The 22,702-nt window shown below is 43.1% G+C and overlaps 1 protein-coding gene across 1 annotated transcript in view; it reads right to left on the bottom strand.

Moving 5' to 3' along the window:
• Positions 1-21,818, bottom strand: part of EFCAB6 (EF-hand calcium binding domain 6) — a gene marked incomplete at its 5' end in the record, with an annotated part of 134,053 nt that extends 112,235 nt beyond the window's left edge. The window contains 6 exons of the mRNA XM_081331367.1: positions 3,210-3,346; positions 13,207-13,273; positions 15,739-15,821; positions 17,649-17,869; positions 18,666-18,833; positions 21,782-21,818. Of these exons, the coding sequence (XP_081187493.1) occupies positions 3,210-3,346; positions 13,207-13,273; positions 15,739-15,821; positions 17,649-17,869; positions 18,666-18,833; positions 21,782-21,818 (713 nt within the window). The remainder of the gene's footprint in view (positions 1-3,209; positions 3,347-13,206; positions 13,274-15,738; positions 15,822-17,648; positions 17,870-18,665; positions 18,834-21,781) is intronic.
• Positions 21,819-22,702: the final 884 nt, after the last annotated feature.

Here is a 22,702-nt window from a genome sequence, read left to right as displayed (position 1 = left end):
CCAAGGACATGGTTTTCCCAGTTGCAATGTATGGCTGTGAAAGTTGGACCATAAGAAAGGCTGAGCGCCAAAGAATTGAGGACTTTGATCTATGGTGCTGGAGAAGACTCCTGCGAGTCCCTTGGACTGCAAAGCGTTCAAACCAGTCAGTCCTAGAGGAGATCAACCCTGACTGCTCTTTAGAAGGCCAGATCCTGAAGTTGAAACTCAAATACTTTGGCCACCTAATGAGAAGGAAGGACTCACTGGAGAAGAGCCTAATGCTGGGAAAAATTGAGGGCAAGAGAAGAAGGGGACGACAGAGAATGAGGTGGCTGGATGGAGTCACTGAAGCAGTAGGCATGAGCCTAAAGGGACTCCAGAAGATGGTAGAGGACAGGAAGGCCTAGAGGAACGTTGTCCATGGGGTCGAGATGGGTCAGTGGCGTAGCGTGGGGGGTGCAGGGGGGGCCGGCCACACCGGGCGCAACATCTGAGGGGGCGCGCTCGCACTCGCAGCTCTCTGCCCCTGCCTGGCTCACTCACTCTCTCTCACTGCAGTGCTGGCTGTGCGAATCCGATCCGAGCCGCCAGGTCGCCGCCCACTGTGGAGGGGGGTGCCAGGTGTGCGGTGCGGTGCGGAGAGAGAGCGAGGGACTATCTGGGGGAAAGACAGTGCAGCGGCCGCCCAGCGCAGCGCTGAGTGCAGGAGAGAACCACACCAGACCAGACCAGGCAGCAGCAAGAAGAAGCTGGATTGAAGTTTGGTTGGTTCAACAGTGACGAGACAGATTTCGATCCATATGTAGCTGCTCCAGCTCAACATAAGTTGATGTAAGCCAGTGGGTCTAGCAACCTTTAATTAATTTATTTTTTTTGCTGAAAGAGTAAGGCAATAGGCATGAAGGTGAATAAACATTATGTTAAGAATAAAGAAATGGTTATACAATGAAGGGGTGCTAAAAGTGCAGCAAGGGAAGAAAGTGATTTTCTTTTTTTTCTTTTTTTAGAATTTTAGCAGAATACTACACCTATATCATGCCATACAAAAAAGAATCTGGTGCACAAGGCTGGAAAAGGAGAAAGATAGAGACAGAGCAACAAGCTAAGTTAGCTGGAAGCCTTCACCGGTTTTTGGTGAGTACTAATGAAATTACAGCAGGACCATCAGCAGCACCACAGGAGACTCATAATCCTGATCCTGTGTCGGTGGACATTCCTGTTCCTGCATTAGAAGCAGAGACAGTTTCATCTAAGGATGTTTATACTCAGCCAAATCTGCCAGAAAATATTGGCCAAAAAGTTTATACTGATATTGGCTATTGGCCTGAAACCATGGATGAAACCTTGAAAACTGAACTTGTCAGGCGAGGGACAGAGGAACTGCAGAATAAGGATGCATGGTTTCCAAGAGACAGTAATGGCAGGTCATTTTCCAAGGATTGGTTCTACATACATTTGGAGAATGGTGAGACTATGTTAAGGACATGGTTGGTGTTTTCTCCTGTAAACAATGCTGCATATTGCTTTCCTTGCATGCTTTTTCAGAAGGCTAAAGGGAAACGTTCATTTGGAAAGTCAAGTGGATTTAATGCATGGAGAAAGTTAACCCCTAGATTACTAGAGCATGAGCGCAGTTCATATCACTTGAGTGCATTTACAATGTGGAAAGAATTAGAAATGCGGCTGCATAAACAAGAGACTATTGTAGATTTGTATTCATAGACCTGCTGAAAATGTGGAGAATGTGTAATGCATGTTCGCACTCAATAAAGTGTTTGAAAATAAACTTGTATTTAGATGCATTTTACTTTAATTACATCAGTATTTTCATAACAAACAATACATGTGCTTAGGGGGTAAGGGTTTCTTTAACTAATCTAGTGGAAGAGACTCGAATGCTAAAATCCACGGGTTAGGGGGCGCAAATTACTTGCCTTGCCCCGGGTGCTGGCAACCCACGCTATGCCACTGAGATGGGTTGGACACGACTTTGCAACTAACAACAACAATAAATCAAAAATAGAATTGGAATCCAAAATACTGCAAACAAATTGTGAAATCACACCCAATCCTCTTCTTTGTGTTCCCCCATAAGGGGTCATAGAGACAAAATACCTGAGAAGACTTTATTGTTGGGGACCTCTATAAGATGTGGGCTTACAAGCACCTGCAACATAACACCCCAGACTTAACAATTGTCGATAAGAAAGACAAAAAAGTCTGGATAGTGGACATGGCACTGCCTGGAGACAGCAGAATAGACAAGAAAGAACTGGAGAAGATAACAAAATACAAAGACCTACAAATAAGAAAGACTGTGGCAAAGTCAAGCAAGGGTAGTACCAATAGTAATTGGTGCCTTGGGTGCAATCCCAAAACAACTGGAGCACCACGAACACCATTGGCATTGACAAATTCGCCATTAGTCAATTGCAAAAGGAGGCCTTACTAGGAGCTGCTTTCATCCTGCGACGATATCTGTAATACCATCAAACATCCACATCTGCCTATCCCAAGTCCTTGGTAAGGACTCGATAGGTAGACAAAAATGCCAGATCCAGTCTGAACATCTGGCTGACTGTGTGATGAATAATAATAATAATAATAATAATAATAATAATAATAATAATAATAATAATAATAATAATATTTAATCAAAAATAGAATTGGAATCCAGAATATGCAAACAAATTGTGAAATCACATCCAACCCTCTTCTTTGTGTTCCCCCACATGGGGTCATAGAGACAAAGTACCTGAGAAGACTTTATTGTTGGGGACCTCTATAAGAGTTGGACTTCTCAGATAATGGTGATGATGAAGAGGATAAATTCTTAGTGAGTTCTTCAGCTATGGCTGATCAAAGAGAATTATTTCAGCCCAAACATTTCAAAGCTCTCCTGGATGTGTTAGCTGGATTTTTGAATTGACACCACATATGATCCTTTTCTTTCATGAACCAGGAAATCATGGGGTGCAAACAGGATCACTGTGTCCCAAGGTCAGAATAAGTTATATCATTAAGTTATGTTAAAGAATAACAATGGAAAAATAGGAGATTGCCAGTTTACAGCAGACATATTTTAATATCTATTATCTAAGACTTTCATTGTTAAGAAAACACAACTTACTAAAATAAGCCTCCATATATTAAAATAAACATAATAGTAATTACTACATGTAAGGTAAGCTTCCCACAGTGATTCTACAAGTTTGTGCTTTACTTACTTATCATACTCGCAATCTGTCATCTTGAAGCAGTTGATTTCAAGAATCCTTCTTAATTCATGCCGTTGGATCTGTCCATTTTGATTATAGTCAAAAAGTCTGCAAGTTTTGATGAAGTGCTTGATCTTTTTAGAAATCTGTTAAAAATTTTCAACAGATTCGTATTAAAATACAGAAGTGTTTGTAGTACTAGCTCCACATTGAGTTCTGATTTCAAATTGTATAATAGTATGAGTTAGTATTCCACCAAAGGATTTTAGATTTCTTTTCTAAATAAGAGGGGGGAAACTCCAATGTTGTAGAAGCTAGGCAATGGAGGGACTTCATTCAAAATTATGTTTGCAAAAATTAATTTCTAAAACTATATTTTATCCTGAGCTAATGGTAAATACACACAAGACATTTGTTCAAATATTGAAAGCTGGAGATTGATTGAACATAATATTGAGGAGGGCAGCCTATTTAAAAGGAACAGCTGGGTTAAGTATTTGCAAAATACAAGTATTCTGCATAGTAAATTATTCTGCAAAGGCAGAAAGAAGATGTGTTAGAATTGCTACAAAATTGTATCAAAATGTGATTGATGATTTTTATAGTCCTCCTTTCTTTGTCCACCTGTACAAAACTGCATGGTAATATACCAGAAAGTGCATTTTGAAAGCATAAGATATGAATCTACACTTAGTTTTACAGATAATTTCCATTTCAATATTTCTCCATTTGCAAGTAAAATCCCACCTGAAATGTTATACACAGCACCCAACGCTTCAAGATACATTTAGAAGCTGAAATTCAAGGATCTACCTCCATCTGAAATCATATTCACATTTTTTTTTAAAAAAAAGGAGGAAGGAATTGTCAGAAGGATGATTGTATTTGTTACAAAGATGGAAAAAGAAAATATACATCCATTTTCATGGAAAATAGCCACAAGAAGGCAGGATAAGTAGATGCCAATCGTTGCTTTAAATCAGGGGTGTCAAACTCAATTTCATTGAGGGCCACATCAGCATTGCGGTGGCCCTCAGGGGGCCGGGTGGATATGGCCAGGGTGGGCGTGGCCTACTGGGTAGGCGTGGCTAGAGTGCGTATGGCCTACTGGGTGGGCGTGGCCAGCTCTACATCGTTTGCATCAAGGGTGCCTATGGGGGCCTGGGCAGGAGTGGGACAGATCTGAGGGTCTCTGGAAGGAGGAGGGTCTCTGGGCAGGGGCCAAGGCAGTGGGGGCCGTTCCCTCACTGTTTCCAGGATGGCTTTGCGGGCCGCATGAAACCACTTCGCGGGCCGGATCCGGTCCCCGGGCCTTGTGTTTGACATGTCTGCTTTAAATCATATGGGATTAGCCATCTAATAGATCACTAGATACACAAATTCCACACAGTAAGGCATAATAAAGCACCAAAAAGCAAGGCAATAAACAATGGATGGAAACTAACCAAGGAGAGAAGCAATCTAGAACTAAGGAGAAAATTCCCAAGAGTAAGGGCAATCAACCAATGGAATAGCTTGCTTCAGAAATTGTGGGTGCTCTTTAAGAAGAGATTGGACAGCCACTTGTCTGAAATGGTATAGGGCGGACATGTCAAACTTGCAGTGTCATGTGACGTCGCGCAACGTATCCAGACGGTTTTGCCATTGCCGGCAATGGGGTGGGCGTGGCTTCTGGATGACGCATCCGGCCCGCAGGCTGGCAGTTTGACACCCCTGGTATAGGGTCTCCTCCTCGAACAGGAGTTGGACTAGAACAGGCGTGTCAAACTTGCAATGTCACGTGATGTGTCGCAACGTATTGCGACTTTTTTGCCATTGCCAGCAATGGGGTGGATGTGGTTTTGCTATGATGCATCCGGCCCATGGGCTGGCAGTTTGATGCCCCTGGACCAGAAGATCTCCAAGGTCCCTTCCAACTCTATTTTTCTATGTTCCAATAAATGAATGTTCTATAAACAAACAATTCATTGGAGAGTCAGGCAGCATACATGTTTTATACATTATTTGTTCACAGCAATGTGAAATCACAGCTGTTGGATTTCATACTCACTGAGTTCTTCCCAAGAATCTAAGACAGGGGTCTTCAAACTTGGCCCTTTTATGACTTGTGGACTTCAACTTCCAGAATTCCTCAGCCAGGCATGCTGGCTGAGGAATTCTGGAAGTCCACAAGTCATAAAAGGGTCAGGTTTGAAGACCCCTGATCTAGGATGTGGCAATATATTAGCATAGCATATATGTAGATCTAAGCAGTGTGGCCTTTTTGCAATTGACAAATGGAAATTTTATCAAGGTGCAGATTTTCCAAGTGCTCTCCAAGAGTTTTTGGTATGGCACCAAGTTTGCCAATAACCAGTGGGATCACCAAAGCCAGTTTATGCCATAATTTTTTAACGTCAATTTTCAGATCTTGATACTTTGTGCGCTTCTCCAATTCTTGGTCTTCTGTTCTACTATCTCCTGGTATTATCACATCAATTATCCTCATTTTCTTTTCAACTGCAGTTAAATATGGTATGTTATGAACCAAGACTTTATCAGTCTGTATTCAGAAATCCCACAATATTTTAACCTGCTAATTTTCAACTACTTTTTCAACTCTATTCTCTTCAATTTTTCATTAGTGGAACTTTTTACATTTTTAAAAAAACATAGTAATATACATATGTGCAATTTTTATTATTATGGTTCATCACAGTCAGACTGATCTTCAGACTGTAGTTGGTATTTTTATCAACCTATCAAGTCCTTCCCAAAGACCTGGGATAGGCAAAGGTTGTTGATCAATAGTATTAAAGGTGTTGTCAAAGAATGTAAGCTGTTCCAAGTAAAGCTGCCTTTTGCAATGGACTGATGGTGATTTTGCCAACGTGGACAAATCTTCTCCAGATATTTTGGGGTTACACCCAAGGTGCCTATCACTACTGGTATTATCTGCTTTCTTTTATCATAGTCATTCTACTTCTATTTGCAGGTCGTTGTATTTTTGATTTTCTGCAGTTCCTTTTCTTCTCTTCTGCTGTCTGCCACATCCACTATCCAGGTGTGTGATTTTTTGTCTTTCTAATTGACAATTATTAAGTCTGGGGTGTTATGGGGCAAGCACTTGTCTGTCTGAATGCTAGTTCCAAAGTACTTTAGCTTTTTCATTTTCTATTGGGGTTAGGATCTTGTGGTCCTTAGAAAAGAGCAGGAAGGTTCTGGACAGGCTTTCAAGATTCTGCTTGTGGTTGTTGTTAGCTGTGAAGTTGTGTCCGACCCATTGCGACCCCATGGACAACATCCCTCCAGGCCTTCCTGTCCTCTACCATCTTCTGGAGTCCAATTAAGCTCACGCCTACTGCTTCAGTGACTCCATCCAGCCACCTCATTCTCTGCCGTCCCCTTCTTCTCTTGCCCTCAATCTTCCCCAGCATTAGGCTCTTCTCCAGTGAGTCCTTCCTTCTCATTAGGTGGCCAAAGTATTTGAGTTTCAGCTTCAGGATCTGGCCTTCTAAAGATCAGTCAGGGTTGATCTCCTCTAGGACTGACCAGTTTGATCGCCTTGCAGTCCAAGGGACTCGCAGGAGTCTTCTCCAGCACCATAGTTCAAAGGCCTCAATTCTCTGGCGCTCAGCCTGTCTTATGGTCCAACTTTCACAGCGGTACATTGCAACTGGGAAGACCATAGCCTTGACTATACGCACTTTTGTTGGCAGGGTGATGTCTCTGCTTTTTAGTGTGCTGTCTAGATTTGCCAAGGCTTTCCTCCCTACGAGCAAGCATCTTTTAAGATTCTGCTAGTAGACCCTATTATAAAGTAGAATTCCTAGAATCTTTGTAGGGTCTATTTCTTAGCTTGACCTACTTTTGGGGTGGCTTCTTTGAACTAAAGTTCTCTTGAAAACTGAGCACCAAATAACAATATAACAATCACGGTGACTCTCTTTATGATCACTGCAAAACAGTAGTGAAATTGAAGCTGATCATGTGGTGATTTGACTTGTGACCACAATGACTTACAACTGAAATTCTGGTCCCAATTGTGGTCATAAATTGAGGACTACCTTTACAGAGTTTGTCAACTTGGCCTTAACTACAATTGTTGAAGGCATAACATGGGATTGGGTTTGGTGTTTTTTTTAACTTCAGGCCACCAGCCCACCCTTCTTGGAGAAGCCCCTTTCCATTTCAATGTTGTTTTTCCTCCATTTAGGGTTGGGAAGCCCAGAAAGCCTTAGTCATGCAGATAACTCTTGATGGCTTATAACAGGAGTCCCCAACCCTGGGGACATGGACCGGTAGCAGTCCTTGGCCTGTTAGCAACCGGGCCGCACAGCTGGAGGTGACCTGTGGGCAAGTGAGCAAAGCTTCATGAGTATTTACAGTTCCCCAGTGGTACAATAACTGCCTCAGCTCCACCTCAGATGATCAGGCATTAAATTCTCATAGGAGCCAGAATCCTACTGTAAACTGTGCATTCAAGGGATCTAAATTGCATGCTCTTCCTTCCCGCCCCCCAGTCCATGGAAAAATTGTCTTCCATGAAACCGGTCCTTGGGGACTGCTGCTTTATAATATTAGTTCTACAAAGTCTTTTGTCAGTTTAAAATAATGAACAAACAAACACGCTCCTTCCAATGCAATATAATTAAATACAAAGAATGAATACAAAGGGCAAAGCTAATGTGTGATTGACCACAAGGAAGATGCTTTTGTCTAAAGTATTTTCATAGAAACACAAAGGTGTGAGGTTTTAAAGAATAATCTAAAAAGAGAAAAATAATAAATTTCTAATCAATAAATAGACTTCTGCATCACTTTGCAGTTGAACTTCTTTGTACAAAATTGTTAATTAAAAAATTTCTTTGGAACTGTTCCCTCCCCCAAAGCCAGAGTGAAATTGTTTTTAAAGACCTGTACACACACACACACACACACACACACACACACACACACACACAAATCAAAGATATGGAAGGCCACAGCTGTAGAGATATGAAGTGCTATTCCACACTAAATGAATTGGAACCACGTTAAGTACAGCGACAGTTATGCTGTTCATTTTGGCTCCATCTTTTCAGTAGCAAAATCTAACTTGTCACTTTATATTGATTCCATCTGTTTACACTCTGCAGTGGATTGGCTTCCTATGGTGAATGTTTCCTATTTACCAGCTGGTAAAGATGAGCCAAACCAGATAGGAAAGAATTAGATTAATTTCAAATCCCTATAAACATAAAATGGAAAGGAAAAAAGAACCTTAGAATGGAAAAGGGGATGGAAACCTTTTCCCCCCTTTTCATTTCCTCTCAGCCTGCTTTGTGTTGTTCTGGCAATTGAAAAAAGTCCTTATGTTGGTAGAAAGATGTTTACGCCTTAACATACTGTTATTTATTGCATATGTGAAGTCCCTGTTGAAGTGATGCTAATGAGATTCCTGATGCTGGATTTGTTAAAGAATGAAAAGGAGGCTGTATTTTAAACCAAGCTTGTTCTGTTCTGTAACCCAGAAAGCTGAACAAAGGTGTTCAGCTAGTGTGGGCGCGGCTTTCACGTGACACATCTGGCCCATGGGCCAACAGTTTGACATCCCTGAGGTATTGACTTCAACACCTAGAATTCCCTAGCCAGCATATTGACCGGGGAATTCTGGGAATTGAAGTCCACATATGCTTAAAGTTGTCAAGATTGAGAAACATTGCTCTAGGGCATCAAACTGTTGGCCCACGGGCCAGATGTGTCACGTGGAAGCCGCGCCCACACTAGCTCCGGCAAGGGGGAAAAATCGTGATATGTCGCAACACATCATGTAATGCGGCGAGTTTGACACTCCTGCTCTAGACACTGAGGTTTCTTCAAAGTTCTGCTCAATTTCTAAGTTTGCCTCAGTGTTCAAGGGTAGAAAAACAAGGTACCAAAGAAGACAATTTAGGTTGGGGAAAAAACAGACAAATCCAGGGGGCAAACATCAACAAATTCTTAAGCCTCTACTTCCTTCAGAAGACCTGGGATTGCCTTTAAATTATAATTTTAATAATTTATTTATTTATTTATTTATTATTTATTATTTAAACTTATATACCGCCCTTCTCCCGTAGGACCCAGGGCGGTTCACAAGGCGATTAAAACAATATAACAATACAAAAGTTAATAACAAATTAAAATAAATTAAATTATCCTTAATTAAAATCTAAAACCCTTAACTCTAATTAAAAAACCCAATTACAATAGGTTACAAATTAAAAGTTCTCAGTCCTGGCTGGAAAGCTCAAAGAGCCAGGTCTTCAGGTCCAGGCGGAACGAACGAAAATCTGGGGCAGTCCTGAGCTCTACGGGTAACTGGTTCCAAAGGGCAGGCGCGCCCACAGAGAAGGCCCTCCCCCTGGGTGTCGCCCTCCGGCAATCCTTTGCCAGCGGCACCCTGAGAAGGCCCTCCCTGTGGGAGCGCACAGGACGAAGGGAACTTGATGCCGGCAGCAGGTGTTCCCTCAGATATCCCGGACCCAAGCCATTTAGGGCTTTATAGGTCATCACCAGTACCTTGAATCTCACCCGGAGGGCAACCGGAAGCCAATGCAGCTCGCGGAGCAGAGGTGTTACATGGGAGTATCGGGGAGCCCCCATCACAACTCACGCGGCTGCATTCTGCACCAGTTGAAGCCTCCGAGTGGTCCTCAAGGGCCGCCCCATGTAGAGAGCATTACAGTAGTCTAACCGGGAGGTCACGAGCGCATAAGACAGAAGATTGAAGATAGAGATAAGTGATTGATAGACAGACATACTGTACACACACACACACACACACACACACACACACACACACACACACCAATATTAAGACAGAGCCAAGTTGACCCCAGGAAACTTCCTAAATATTGTTTTCATGGCAAAAATACAGAAGAACTGAGTGGCCATTTCCTCACTCTAATCTGCAATCCTTCCTGTTCCAGTTCTAATCATAACCACAGATTATAGATTCACAGAATTCTGGAGTTCAAAGGTCATCTAATCCAATCCTTTGCTGACTTTAGGTTTCACTAGAGCATCTCTGACAAGTAGCCACCCAGCCTCTAAAGGAAATGGGAAACTAGCAAAGAAAATATTGTCACTTCATGTGGCAGCCTTGTCACTGAGCAACAGATCACATACAATGTCTGCCTTGAACTTTCTTCCTTGGAGTTTTAATCCTCTTGTTCTGGTCCTGCCCTCTGGAGCAATAGGGAATTAAGTTCTGCCCCTCTTCTGTGTGACAACTTTTCAGATATTTGTTCTTATGCCACCCCTTTTCTCTTTCATAAGCTATACATCCCCAAATCCTGTCACTGTTTCTAATAAGGCTCAGTTTGTAAATCCCTTACCACCTTGGTTGCCCTCTCTCAATTACTTCCTTCACTTCACTCTATAATATTGCAAAATTGAGGAATCCCTCAATTCAAATTAAAACTGAAAGTTCCAATTTAGAAGCTGCTGGATTGGGGAAGTCTCCAGGGCAGAGTTTTGGTCAGAGAGTGAGAGCCATCATCTTGACTTTTTTGTCCCCTCCCTGTGGACCCTCCAACTGTATCAGTACAGAGCTAGGAAAATTCTGCCCTCTTTTTCACTGTGAGAAATCGAAGCAGGGGGAAAGTAATAGCCACAAGCTATTTCCATATTCTTTCCAAGAATTTGACATAGACATGCCCATGCAGTACCAGGCCTACTGGTTAATGATCATAATAATGTTATTTGATTTGAATGTCACCAGGCATGGGTTATTTTTATTCATTTATTAAGTGAATAGTCACTTCAACCCTTGGAAAATAAATAAATGATGGAAGTACCCAAGTCCTACCCCTGCCTACTTTTTTCATTTATTTCACCTTATATCTTTGCTCTTTTTCCATAAATACTGTATGTGGATAACTAAAGCTAGGGGTTTAACTATACTGTATATGGGTAAGGGACGTGGTGGTTCAGTGGGCTAGGATGCTGAGCTTGTCGATCAGATGGTCGGCAGTTTGGCAGGTCGAATCCCGAGTGCCGAGTAACAGAATGAGCGCCTGTTACTCGTCCCAGCTTCTGCCAACCTAGCAGTTCGAAAGCACATAAAAATGCAAGTAGAAAAATAGGGACCACTACAGTGGGAAGGTAACAGCATTCCATGCGCCTTTGGCGTCTAGCCATGCCGGCCACATGACCACGGAGACGTCCTCGGACAAGCACTGGCTCTTCAGCTTTGAAACGGAGATGAGCACTGGCCCCTAGAGTTGGAAACGACTAGCAAGCATGTGCGGGGGAAACTTTACCTTTACCTTTTATATGAGCTTTACCTCTGAGTGCCCCCCAGAAACATAGGTTCTAAAAATTAAAACAGTTGAATCAGGTCTTTGAGGGAAATTTTCAGTGCTGCAATTCAGTGGCAACTCTGCTGCTTCATTCATCTTTATAGCCAAACTGAAGCTCAACACAGCAGCAACAGCCATTGAAGCTCTGAGTGATGATGATGAAGAGGCTTCATTGCTGTGATGAAAGCATGTCTTGGCTGCAATCTGTCTTGACAGCTCTGTAATATGCAAATAGCTCACAGTCTTGCCAGAGACAGATGCCCTTCACCAGAGACTATGTCTGGCACCTGGTAGAAAGCCACCTGGATGTACACCATACACTGGGTGATGCCAGGGTGCAAAGGCCAGGCTGCAACAACAGCTTCAGGTTAGACTGTGCTTCAAACAGCTCTGAGAAACCACCCGATCAGGAGGACTAGGCCAACACGAGGAATCCAGACTGAATGAAGTGCAATTCAGACATTTTACTATTGGCAATGAGTACCCTATTCCAGGTATCCAGACCTCATTTTCTAAAGCAGTGTTTTCTCAACCTTAGCAACTTGAAGATACCGTATTTTTCCATGTATAAGACGCTATTTTTTCCTGCAAACACCCTGTTCAAAAATCAGGTGTGTCTTATACAAGTGCAGTGTCTTATACATGAAAAAATAATGGTAACCTCCGCAGCCCAGGGTATGCCTATGTGGGTTCTTTACATGCCTCTGCCATGCCGCCTGGTGCAGGAGGATATCGCTGGCCCAAGATGCTTTGTGGATGGGGAGAAAGCCACCCCGAGATGCCGCCTGGTGCTGGAGGATCGCGCTCCCCCAAGAATGCCGCTGGTCCCACTGAAGCAGCCTTCTATGACCCGTTTTTCACTGGCGCGGCTTGGGCTGAAGCCGCAAGAGACTCTGGGAAGTTGCCTCAGTATAGTGATTGACAGCCGAGGGGGTGGGAAGGATTAAGCCTGCAGAGCGCCATCTGATTGGAAGAAGCCGCCTCCCTAGTGTGATGGTACCGAGAAATACCAGTACCATAATTGGGGAGGGGGGCGTCTTATACAAGGGTGCGTCTTATAGACAGAAAAATACGGTATATAGACTTCAACTCCCAGAACTCCCCAGCTAGCCTTGCTGGCTGGGGAATTCTGGGAATTGAAGTCCAAACATCTTCAAACTGCCACAGTTGAGAAACACTGTTCTAGAGCATGGTTTTTCTTAAAAAGGATAGAGTGCTGAGGCAGAATGAGACTTCTAACACAGAAATATTGCAAAGTGTGGTCAAAAAAGTCAAGATACCAGTGCAATTGAAGCTCTGCCTGTTTTTCACGGGCATGTAACTTGTCTTTTTTTGCTCCATCCTGCAGACACTCCACTCTTGCACAATTCTCTCCCACAGCTGCTGAGAATCTCTACAGCTGATGGGAAATTCATGAAGGACTGGTTTCTCCCTTAGCACTTAAGACACCAAGGAACATCAAATGCAGGAGAAGAAGGGCTATGAATCCTTCATTGTCTCCCAAAAATGCACGGGGATTGCCCTCTGCTCTCTCCTGAGATTGGGAGATGGGTAACAAGAGTGCAAGTCCTTGGATTTGAGAGCAAAAAAGGTTTGCCAAGGATCCCTTCTGTGAGGCCCTTCTGAGGAGTTACAACTAACTCATGAGATTTGCAACATTGGGAGTCCAGTTCAATGTGGAAGCCATTTGTGGGATGTACCTTCTCTCGTAACAGACACTCCATCTGGCTTAAGGTCCTGGCTCGGCTTTCTCTGAGATTATTCCACCTGAAAAACCAACCAGAAATTAAGGTCACTCAGGTTTTTTTTTATCAGGCCTACCCTCTTGCCAATAGTTTTTTAGCTGGGGATGAAAACAGAACTGTCAGCTCCTGGTGGCCTGGTCAGTGGGGCCACAGCTGCTTCTGAAGAGGAATCTAGATCAGGAATCGGGAGACTTACAGGGAATTGTTTAAATCTTCTTTTTTAGTTTTAGTTTGAACAGCCAAGAAGAGAAAGGAATTCTACCACAAAGCAGAGAATATAAACCTCTGCACCACATCATTTCCTTCATTTAAATCATCCCCCTCTTGGGCGGCACAGAAGAAAATAGAACTACAGTAAGTTTCAGATAGAGGGACGCGGTGGCTCAGTGGGTTAGGACGCTGAGCTTGTCGATCAGAAGGTCGGCAGTTTGGCGGGTCGAATCCCAAGTGCCGCGTAACAGAGTGAGCGCCTGTTACTCGTCCCAGCTTCTGCCAACCTAGCAGTTCAAAAGCACGTAAAAATGCAAGTAGAAGAATAGGGACCACTATGGTGGGAAGGTAACAGTGTTCCGTGCGCCTTTGGCGTCTAGTCATGCCGGCCACATGACCATGGAGATGTCCTCGGACAAGCGCTGGCTCTTCGGCTTTGAAACGGAGATGAGCACCAGCCCCTAGAGTTGGAAACGACTAGCATGCATGTGCGGGGGAACCTTTACCTTTACCTTTTAAGTTTCAGATGCTGAATAGACCTAAATATGTCTCCTCCCAGCTCCCCCTGTCTGTCTAGCAGTGGGTTTCCCATCATTTCATCTACCTCAGCTTTTAATGTTGGTTTGCAGATGAGCAAAGAGCAAATATGCCCTAAGGCAGTGTTTCTCAACCTTGGCAAGTTGAAGATGTGTGGACTTCAACTCCCAGAATTCCCCAGCCAGCATGAAATCCACAGAGTTCAAGTCACCACATTTGAGAAACACTGCTCCAAGGATTTATTTCTACATAGTGTCACCAACTATGCAGCATTTATGAGGACCGTGCAACACTTCAGAGGCCATGTCTGGAAGATGCTTCAGATGACAGGAGGCACAAAGATTCATGCCTTTGTGCCACATCTCAAAGCCTTTGCATCTTGGGGAAGAAGTGCTGCCAATGTCCTTCAGCCAGTTTGGGGAAACAAAACAACTGAAGCACAACATTAACAGCCCTGGATTTTATCTTAGTTTTAGAAGGTCATTGTTCACGTCAGAATCCTTATTTACCTCACCTCCTCAAACACCCAGACAGAGGAAAGGGAGAAACAGCATTTTACTTTCCCAACAGCAAGATATGAAAGTAGAATATATTACAGAAAGCAAATTTCTTTGTGGCTTTAATCATATGATCAGGAGACTATCTTGGTTTCTGGACCCTACCTTGGTGAATCTAAACCATTGGAGCTCTTTAAAGAGGAGAATCATAGAATAACAATAACTGAATGACAGGATAACATAGCTGGAAGGGACCTTGGAGGTCTTCTAGTCCAATCCCCTGCTCAGGCAGGAAACTTATACCATTTCAGACAAATGGCTGTCCAGTCTCTTCTTAAAAACCTCCAGTGTTGGAGCACTCACAACTTCTGGAGGCAAGTTATTCCACTGATTAATTGTTCTAAGTGTCAGGAAATTTCTCCTTAATTCTAGTTTGCTTCTCTCCTTGATTAGTTCCATCCGTTGCTTCTCCTGCCTTCAGGTGCTCTGGAGAACAGGTTAAGTTCCTCTTCTTTGTGGCAACCCCTTACATATTGGAACACTATCATGCCCCCTGCCAGTCCTTCTTTTCATTAGACTAGATATACCCATTCGAGCAACTGTTTTTTATACATTTTACCTTCCAGTCCCCTAATCATCCATGTTGCTCTTCTCTGCACTCTTTCAAGAGTCCTGGTTTCTTTTAGAGAAACCTAGGTGATTTTTACACTGGCTTTAAATTCACAGAATATATGTTTGTTGATTGTAGCTAACTAAAACAGCCCAGATGAAAACGATATTCTGAGAGCCAGTGCTGTATAATGGTTAAGAGTTGGACAAAGCCTGGGAGAGTCAGATTCAAATCCATCCTCAGCCACGGAAGGTTATTGGCTGATATTCAGTCATGGAATGAAAAGTGCTGGATATGTTGCATTTAGATGAGATTTAAGTCCACCAAATAAATATTAATGGGGGATAAAGACCATCCAGTTCTGCTTGGAAATATGAGGCAGTATCTGACTGGACATGCTGGTCCTTCAATCTTGGCCAGAAAAGCAGGTCTGTTGTGTACATGGAGTTTCTGCTTAAAAACAGCAGCCCAAGACAAGTGTCACCTTCCACTCTGTTTGCCCAATTTTGCTTCTTGCTGCTATAAGTAAATGCTGTTTACACTGTTGGCCTTATAGTTTGCTATTCATACTTTGCTATTTTGATTTCTCTGTTACTTAAAACCACAAGAAATAAACGGAACCAACATGCTTACTTTGCACTGAGACTACTGGTGGGCCTCAAGAACATTGACAAGAACTCAAGATATGGAACTGTAACTTTGGTAATTCCTGGAACCTGTTTCAATTTAAAAAAAAAGTTGATTACTTTTAAGATAATGTTTCAGCATAGTGGAGAATGATCATTTCCATCCCTTCTCATTCTTCCTTTCGGTAATGCATAATTAAAAGCATAATTACCTTTCCTCGGTTATATGTTTCCAAAGAAATAAGTTCATCAAAGAGTTAATCTCTTGCATCAAAATATTTCCAATCTCAAATGCTCTCAATATTATCTATTGTAAGTTATATCAAATTATTTCATACCCTGTGCAGGTTTCTGGTGGATTTGCCTTCTTATATTGACGTACTGCTTCTATTTAATAAGAGTATTGATTCAGCTAGAATTCTTTACATTCATTCCCACATAGTGTCATGGCCCCCTTGAAGTCCGGTTTGAAAGAGGAGGGAGAGGAGTTAGAACTGGAACCATCCAATAGAGACGGCACGTCTTCCCTTGGCATGAGTGGAGAGGCCAGGGGCTGAGGACGATGCTATCCCAGCCCCGCCTTTACAGACACAGGGGAGGATCAGCTGCTGATAGGCCATGGTGCTGACAGGTAGCAGATCAACTCTGAGGAGGAACAGATGCCTCTCCCACTCGATCCAAGGGCACGGAGAGTAGAGTGGAGGCAAGCTCAGAGAAGGGCTGCAAAGTAGCCCCGCCCCTCCTCACAAGGAACACCCGAAGTGGACCGATTTAAGGAGAAGCCTTGCGGAGTTGATCTTTGCCAGGAACAATTGTTGGTTTTGGATTACACTCTTCTGGCTTTGACTCCGGCCTTTTGCCTTGCTTCAAAGACTGCTTTTCACCTTTTATTTATTTTTTTATTTATTTTTATGGGATTTGTATGCCGCCCTATCTCCCAAAGGACTCAGGGCGGCTAACAACGATAAAAACACAAAATACAAACATTAAAAGGTATTAAATCAAATTATCCCATGAATAGTCCAATTAAAAACACAATAAAACAAAATAAGAAAACCTCCCTTCCATCAGTCCAGGTCGGCCTGTTGAAAAAGCCATGTTTTAAGGTCACGACGAAAGGAACAGAGATCTGGGGCCATCTGGAGTTCCAAGGGGAGTTGATTCCAAAGGGCCGGTGCCCCCACAGAGAAGGCCCTCCCCCTGGGGGTTGCCAGTCGACATTGTCTGGCCGACGGCACCCTGAGGAGGCCCTCCCTGTGTGAGCACACAGGGCGATGGGCAGTCGTTTCTGGCAGCAGACGGTCGTGCAAATATCCCGGACCTAAGCCATGTAGGGCTTTATAGGTAAGAACCAGCACCTTAAATCTTTGCTTTGAGGACTGCCATTGGTCTTGCCCTTGGGCATTGTGGGTTGCTTTTGCCTTTTGCTTTGCTTGACCTTTAGAGCTGCCTTTGCCTTGTACCCTATCTTTGGCCCAAGGACTGCCATTTGTCTTATGCCTGGACTTTGCCTTAGGGACTTTCCTGCGGTTTGGGGGGGGTGTCTGAGGGTGGCTGCTTTCAGGGTAGCGTGGGGTGGAGCCTTACTGGCTGCTGGAGGGCCGTTTGATGAAAAGTCCTTGAGGGCAATAAGGGACTCCCTAAAGGCCTGCCTTCTCTTGACCACCTGAATCATAACATATTCTATTACATCGGGAGATCACCAGAATATCTCAGGCTTAAAGATATTATACATCACCCTACGCATAGCCATTATTTTATTACTATACAATTTCCTGATGCAGATTTAATTTATTAATTAAGTCATCGTGATTAACTGGGATTTCTTTAATGGGACGTAGTCAACAAATGCTTTACTGAATCGACTTCAATAATAATACAAATACACTTATGTGCAGCCGTCAAGAGAATACGTACCTTTGCTAGCACCACATTAAACTGCTCATCTGTCAGAGGTAAAATAAATGTTTCAATCACTCTTCTAAATTCACCCTTCGTGATCTTCAGTGTCTGATCAATATCAATAATCTGAAAGGCTTTCTTGATTTCATCTTCTTTTGCAATTATTTTCTGAAGCAAAATCTGCTCAATAACATCGGGTGACAGTGTGGAATCAGGTACAGAGTTGACAGAAACAGCTGCAAAAGACAGCATGAGTTATAAAGCCCTCTTAAAAATAGATACAAATTAAATATAAAGTTTAAGATACAGAATGGAATGCAAACCATTCTGAATTAAAAACCAATGTTTCCAGCTCAAAACAGGTCATTGCAATCTTGCTGAAAACTTTCCAACACAGTTCCAAGCATTTTTGAGCTTGTAAAGCTTTGTGTGGAGTTCAGACAGGCCTTTGAAGCTTGAGGTGGCCCATTCTTTTCTCAGAACACTTTCAAAATATAGGGGTGGGTGGGGGAGGGACAGCTGATTCACACTTGGAAAGGACGGTTTCAGGCATAAAAAGGTTGTTATGAAATATATTGCACACCTGTGAAGTCCAAGGATATGTCGGAAGCTGTTTTATTGTCTATTATCCAGAATATTGTTTTAAATAATAGTCAGCCAACTAATCAGGAGGAACTTAACACTTAAGCTGCCTTCTGGCAATAGTCCCTAGCTTTTAGCATTCACAAGGTATACCCTTTCTAAATGAAAAAGCTCCATTTCTCCAATGTAGCTAGGAAACTTTTCAAGTGATGCAACACTCCTTGCGACCACAGGCGATGTCGCCACAGTGAGTCCACAAAGTCTTGAAGAAATGTTATGATTTAAATCTTGAGTAAAGATTTGGGGATCTGTGGCCATGGTCCATGGCCACAAAAGGTATTTAAAGGGGGTCCGTGGTGAAGAAAAGCTTGAGAACCCCACGGCCCCTAAGGCAATGACCATTGCTGGTTGCAAATGCTTTCCCCAACAAGGGACGTTCGAGGTCCTTACTTGAGTCAGACTGGGCAGAGCTTTCACTGCTGCTCTTGCTGCTGGTGCTGCTCCGTGTGGAAGATCGCCCTGATGAGTTGGACTGGACTCTGGCATTGAAGACAATCCCGTGGGACTGAGGGCATAAAGTCTTGTAATCACATGCATTCACCACTCTGGACATTGTTCCTGCAAGAAATAAGGGGGAACAAAGGAAGAAGTAGAACAAAGAGGCCACTGCTTGCTGCTCAAGAGCTGAGGTGGCATAATGCAATGGGGGAAAGCTGGAAAATCCCACTAGAGAAAATTAAGCAAGCCACCCAAGAAGAAGGTCCACTACAGGTAGTCTTCAAGTTTACAAGCATAGTTGAGCCCTCAGTTTCAGTCATAAGTTGTGAGGTCATAAAGCGGGTCACCACATGACTGGAAAGACTTTACGATCTTTTTTCAGTGGTTGTTAAATGAACGCTGCAGTAAATCTCAGTCACATGACTATGTTGTTGTTGTTAGTTGCGAAGTTGTGTCCGACCCATCGCGACCCCATGGACAACGTTCCTCCAGGCCTTCCTGTCCTCTACCATCTTCTGGAGTCCATTTAAGCTCACGCCTACTGCTTCAGTGGCTCCATCCAGCCACCTCATTCTCTGTCGTCCCTTTCTTCTCTTGCCCTCAACCTTTCCCAGCATTAGGCTCTTCTCCAGTGAGTCCTTCCTTCTCGTTAGGTGGCCAAAGTATTTGAGTTTCAACTTCAGGATCTGGCCTTCTAAAGAGCAGTCAGGGTTGATCTCCTCTAGGACTGACCGGTTTGAACGCCTTTCAGTCCAAGGGACTCGCAGGGGCACTGCAAATGGCCATAAATGAGGACCGATTGTTTAATGACCAAAGTGCACCGCATGACCTGGGAGTAGAAAGGCCCATATTTCGGAAGTTTCCAACTGATCATAAGTTCCATTTTTCATGATCTGTCATAAAAAATGGCCGATAAGCAATCAGTCATATGTTCAGGACTACTTCAGCACTAATAAAAAGGAACAGAGTGGTTTTAAACCTCCTTTTAGAGACACACAATCTTCCAGGGACAGAGCATTCCAAAGCAGAAAAGTTTTTGCGGTTTGTCTCAAATTGAACTGATGGAGACCCAGGGTTGCTGCTTTATGTGCTAGTGTAGAAGTCTGAAAATGTACATGGGCACAGGTGGATCAGTTCAAGTGGCACCTTTGGCGACCCACATAATAGTTTTCCCCACACCAAAGGAGCCTGTGAGAGAGAGGAAGAAAGATAGCCAACCACAGTCTGTTCTCTAATTTCTGTGTTGTTGATTTTTCACAGAAAACCACCCAGGCCACCCTGGAAGTATCTTAGGAAAAATATACAGAAAAGCAGGGCTTTTTTTGTCATAGAACGCTCAGAACGGAGGTCCGGCACCTTTTTTGGATGGAACCTTGTAGGGTAGGCAAGGCGGGTTGTATGACATGTGTGAATTCCGGCACCTTTTTCTTTTACAAAAAAAAGCACTGCAGAAAAGTGCCATAAATTTATTCTTCCAGCTGAAATAGCAGGTGCAGAGGGATTCTGCATGCCTCAAAAGTAGTTAAAACAGACAGCATTGCTGGCTGGGGAATTTGGGGATTTGAAGTCCACCCACCTTAGTTGCCCAGGTTGAGAAACACAGTTAAAGAGTGTAAGCAATCATAGTCACATCTCTATGATACACTGTCCAAGCCCTGCTGCTATTTTTTTAACTATTATAATTGCCTTGACCTTTCTCACCCCTCCCTATAAATGCTTCTGGAACCACCTTTCCTCTGCCATTTCACCCTAGAACCTGTCCATCTTGCTTCCATTAAAAACAAGGAAATAGAGAAAACAATTATGAAATCATGTCTTTTTTCCTCAAATATGCCCAATGTCTAACGGGGTTTTTTCTTCCTATTATTAAATGAATACTTGTACTACTATTTAATTTTCTTTTAAGTTTATTTTCTTTGCTTTTTAAAAGATCTTTAGTCTTGTCCATTCAAATTTACTGACAGTGAGAACAATTAATCAGTGGAATGGCTTGCCTCCAGAAGTTGTGGGTGCTCTATTACTGGAGATTTTAAAGAAGTGATTAGACAGTTATTTATCCAGAATGATAAAGGGTCTTCTGCTTGAGCAGGGGGCTGGATTAGAAGACCTCCAAAGTCCCTTTCAACTCTGTTATTCTGTATCAATGTCATTCCCTTTAATGTGTCTATCATGAGTCCATTATTATTTCATATTTTCATATATTAAGGACCTTTTGTTTCAGCCTCCTACAAATCTCTCTCTCACACACACACACGCACGCACACACAATGCAGTATTTAATCTGTAATAATATTGATATATGTTTATTTTTATTTAATAACCATATTGTAAACTGACTAGATGCTATTTTTAATTCAAAAATGGGACATAAATATACGATATCTAAGTGGAACAAGTGAAACAGAACATGTTTTATGTATTTAGTTCATTAAACTAAACAGAACTCAGTCCATGACAGAGACAGACAATTAGTAAATCTTGCTCAGACCAGGACTAAAATTACAATTGTTCCAATGAGTGGAAATTCTGCATATCTGCAATGATGTAAATGTACTCACTCAGAATATTTGCACAGGATGTTACAGGTTGGTACTTCTAACTATTCTGTTGTTTGTTGCTTGTGTAACTTTGCATGTTCTCCCTGTTTGACTGGTTTTCCTGGGGTGGGTTTGTGGTTCAGCACATTTGCTTGTTACTTACCTACTTATTACCCTGATACCTCACTTTTTTGCTTCCTTAAGGCCAATGTAGGTTGCGTAAATTCAGAAAGCCGATTAACTTTGTTCACTAGGCAACTGCAAACACAGGCCATGACAATCATACCTTGATACTATGCAGAATTAGAGCTGCCTTGGAAGGGTTGAGATCAAATTCCAATGCATTTGCTGGACGACCAAATGCTACTTTCTCAAGCTAATCTATCTGGCTGTCTTACAGGAAGCCAGCATCGAGAACGCGGCTTCTGGGCTGGATGTGGCTAATGCTTCCAACAAGCTTCTGTTTTCTGCAAAAAAAAAAAAAAAAACAGAAACTCTCTAGCTTTTTTTGCCGACGCAGATGAAACCAACCGTGTTTCTCTTCTTCGCCTCCCTCTGGCGACGTCATGGTCGGCCGAAAAGTACGCAGCCGGTGCAGGGTGAGGCGCTTCCCGCCGCCAGCCGGAGGAAAGATGCTCGGAATGCCCGCGTCCCGCTTGCAAAGTTGCACTTCGCGGCTTCGCTGCCTGACAGCGGCGTTGCCAAGACGCTGTAGCCACAGCAACGCGGAGCAGCTTCCCGTTCGCCGGGATCTCGCGCAGTTACTTAGCAACCGTAACTCACGACAATTGCACTCTCGTGAATGGGGGGGGGAAGTCTTTCCGCCGGTTCCTTCCCCCCCCACCCTTCTCCCCATCCACCCATGCCCGTCGATCGCGGCGGACGTGCTCCGAAAGTCAGTCAATGGACTCCTCTCTACGCTTGCAGGGGCTTCCCGCTTCCCCCCACCCCACCCGCCTTGTGGTCGAGTCCTCAGGATTCTTCCCCGGTCAAGGGGCTTTTGCTCCTAAGCAAAGTCTGAAAGGTCCCCTCGTGCAGGACCAGAAGCAACGGATGGAGACTAGTCAAGGAGAGAAGCAACCTAGAACTAAGGAGAAACTTCCTGACGGTTAGAACAATTAACCGGTGGAACAACCTGCCTCCAGAAGCCGTGAATGCTCCAACACTGGAAGTTTTTAAGAAGAGACTGGACAGCCATTTGTATGAAATGGTGTAGGGTTTCCTGCCTGAGCAGGGGGTTGGACTAGATGACCTCCAAGGTCCCTTCCAGTTCTATTCTATTCTATTCTATTCTATTCTATTCTATTCTATTCTATTCTATTCTATTCTATTCTATTCTATTCTATTCTATTCTATTCTATTTTCTATTCTATTCTATTCTATTCTATTTTCTATTCTATTCTATTCTATTCTATTCTATTCTATTCTATTCTATTCTATTCTATTCTATTC

The sequence above is a fragment of the Vipera berus genome (genome assembly GCF_964194415.1).
Source record: "Vipera berus genome assembly, chromosome: 6".
NCBI classification, from domain to species: Eukaryota; Metazoa; Chordata; class Lepidosauria; order Squamata; family Viperidae; genus Vipera; species Vipera berus.
The sequence above is the reverse complement of the archived record's forward strand: the minus strand, read 5'-3'. Positions and strand labels throughout refer to the sequence as shown.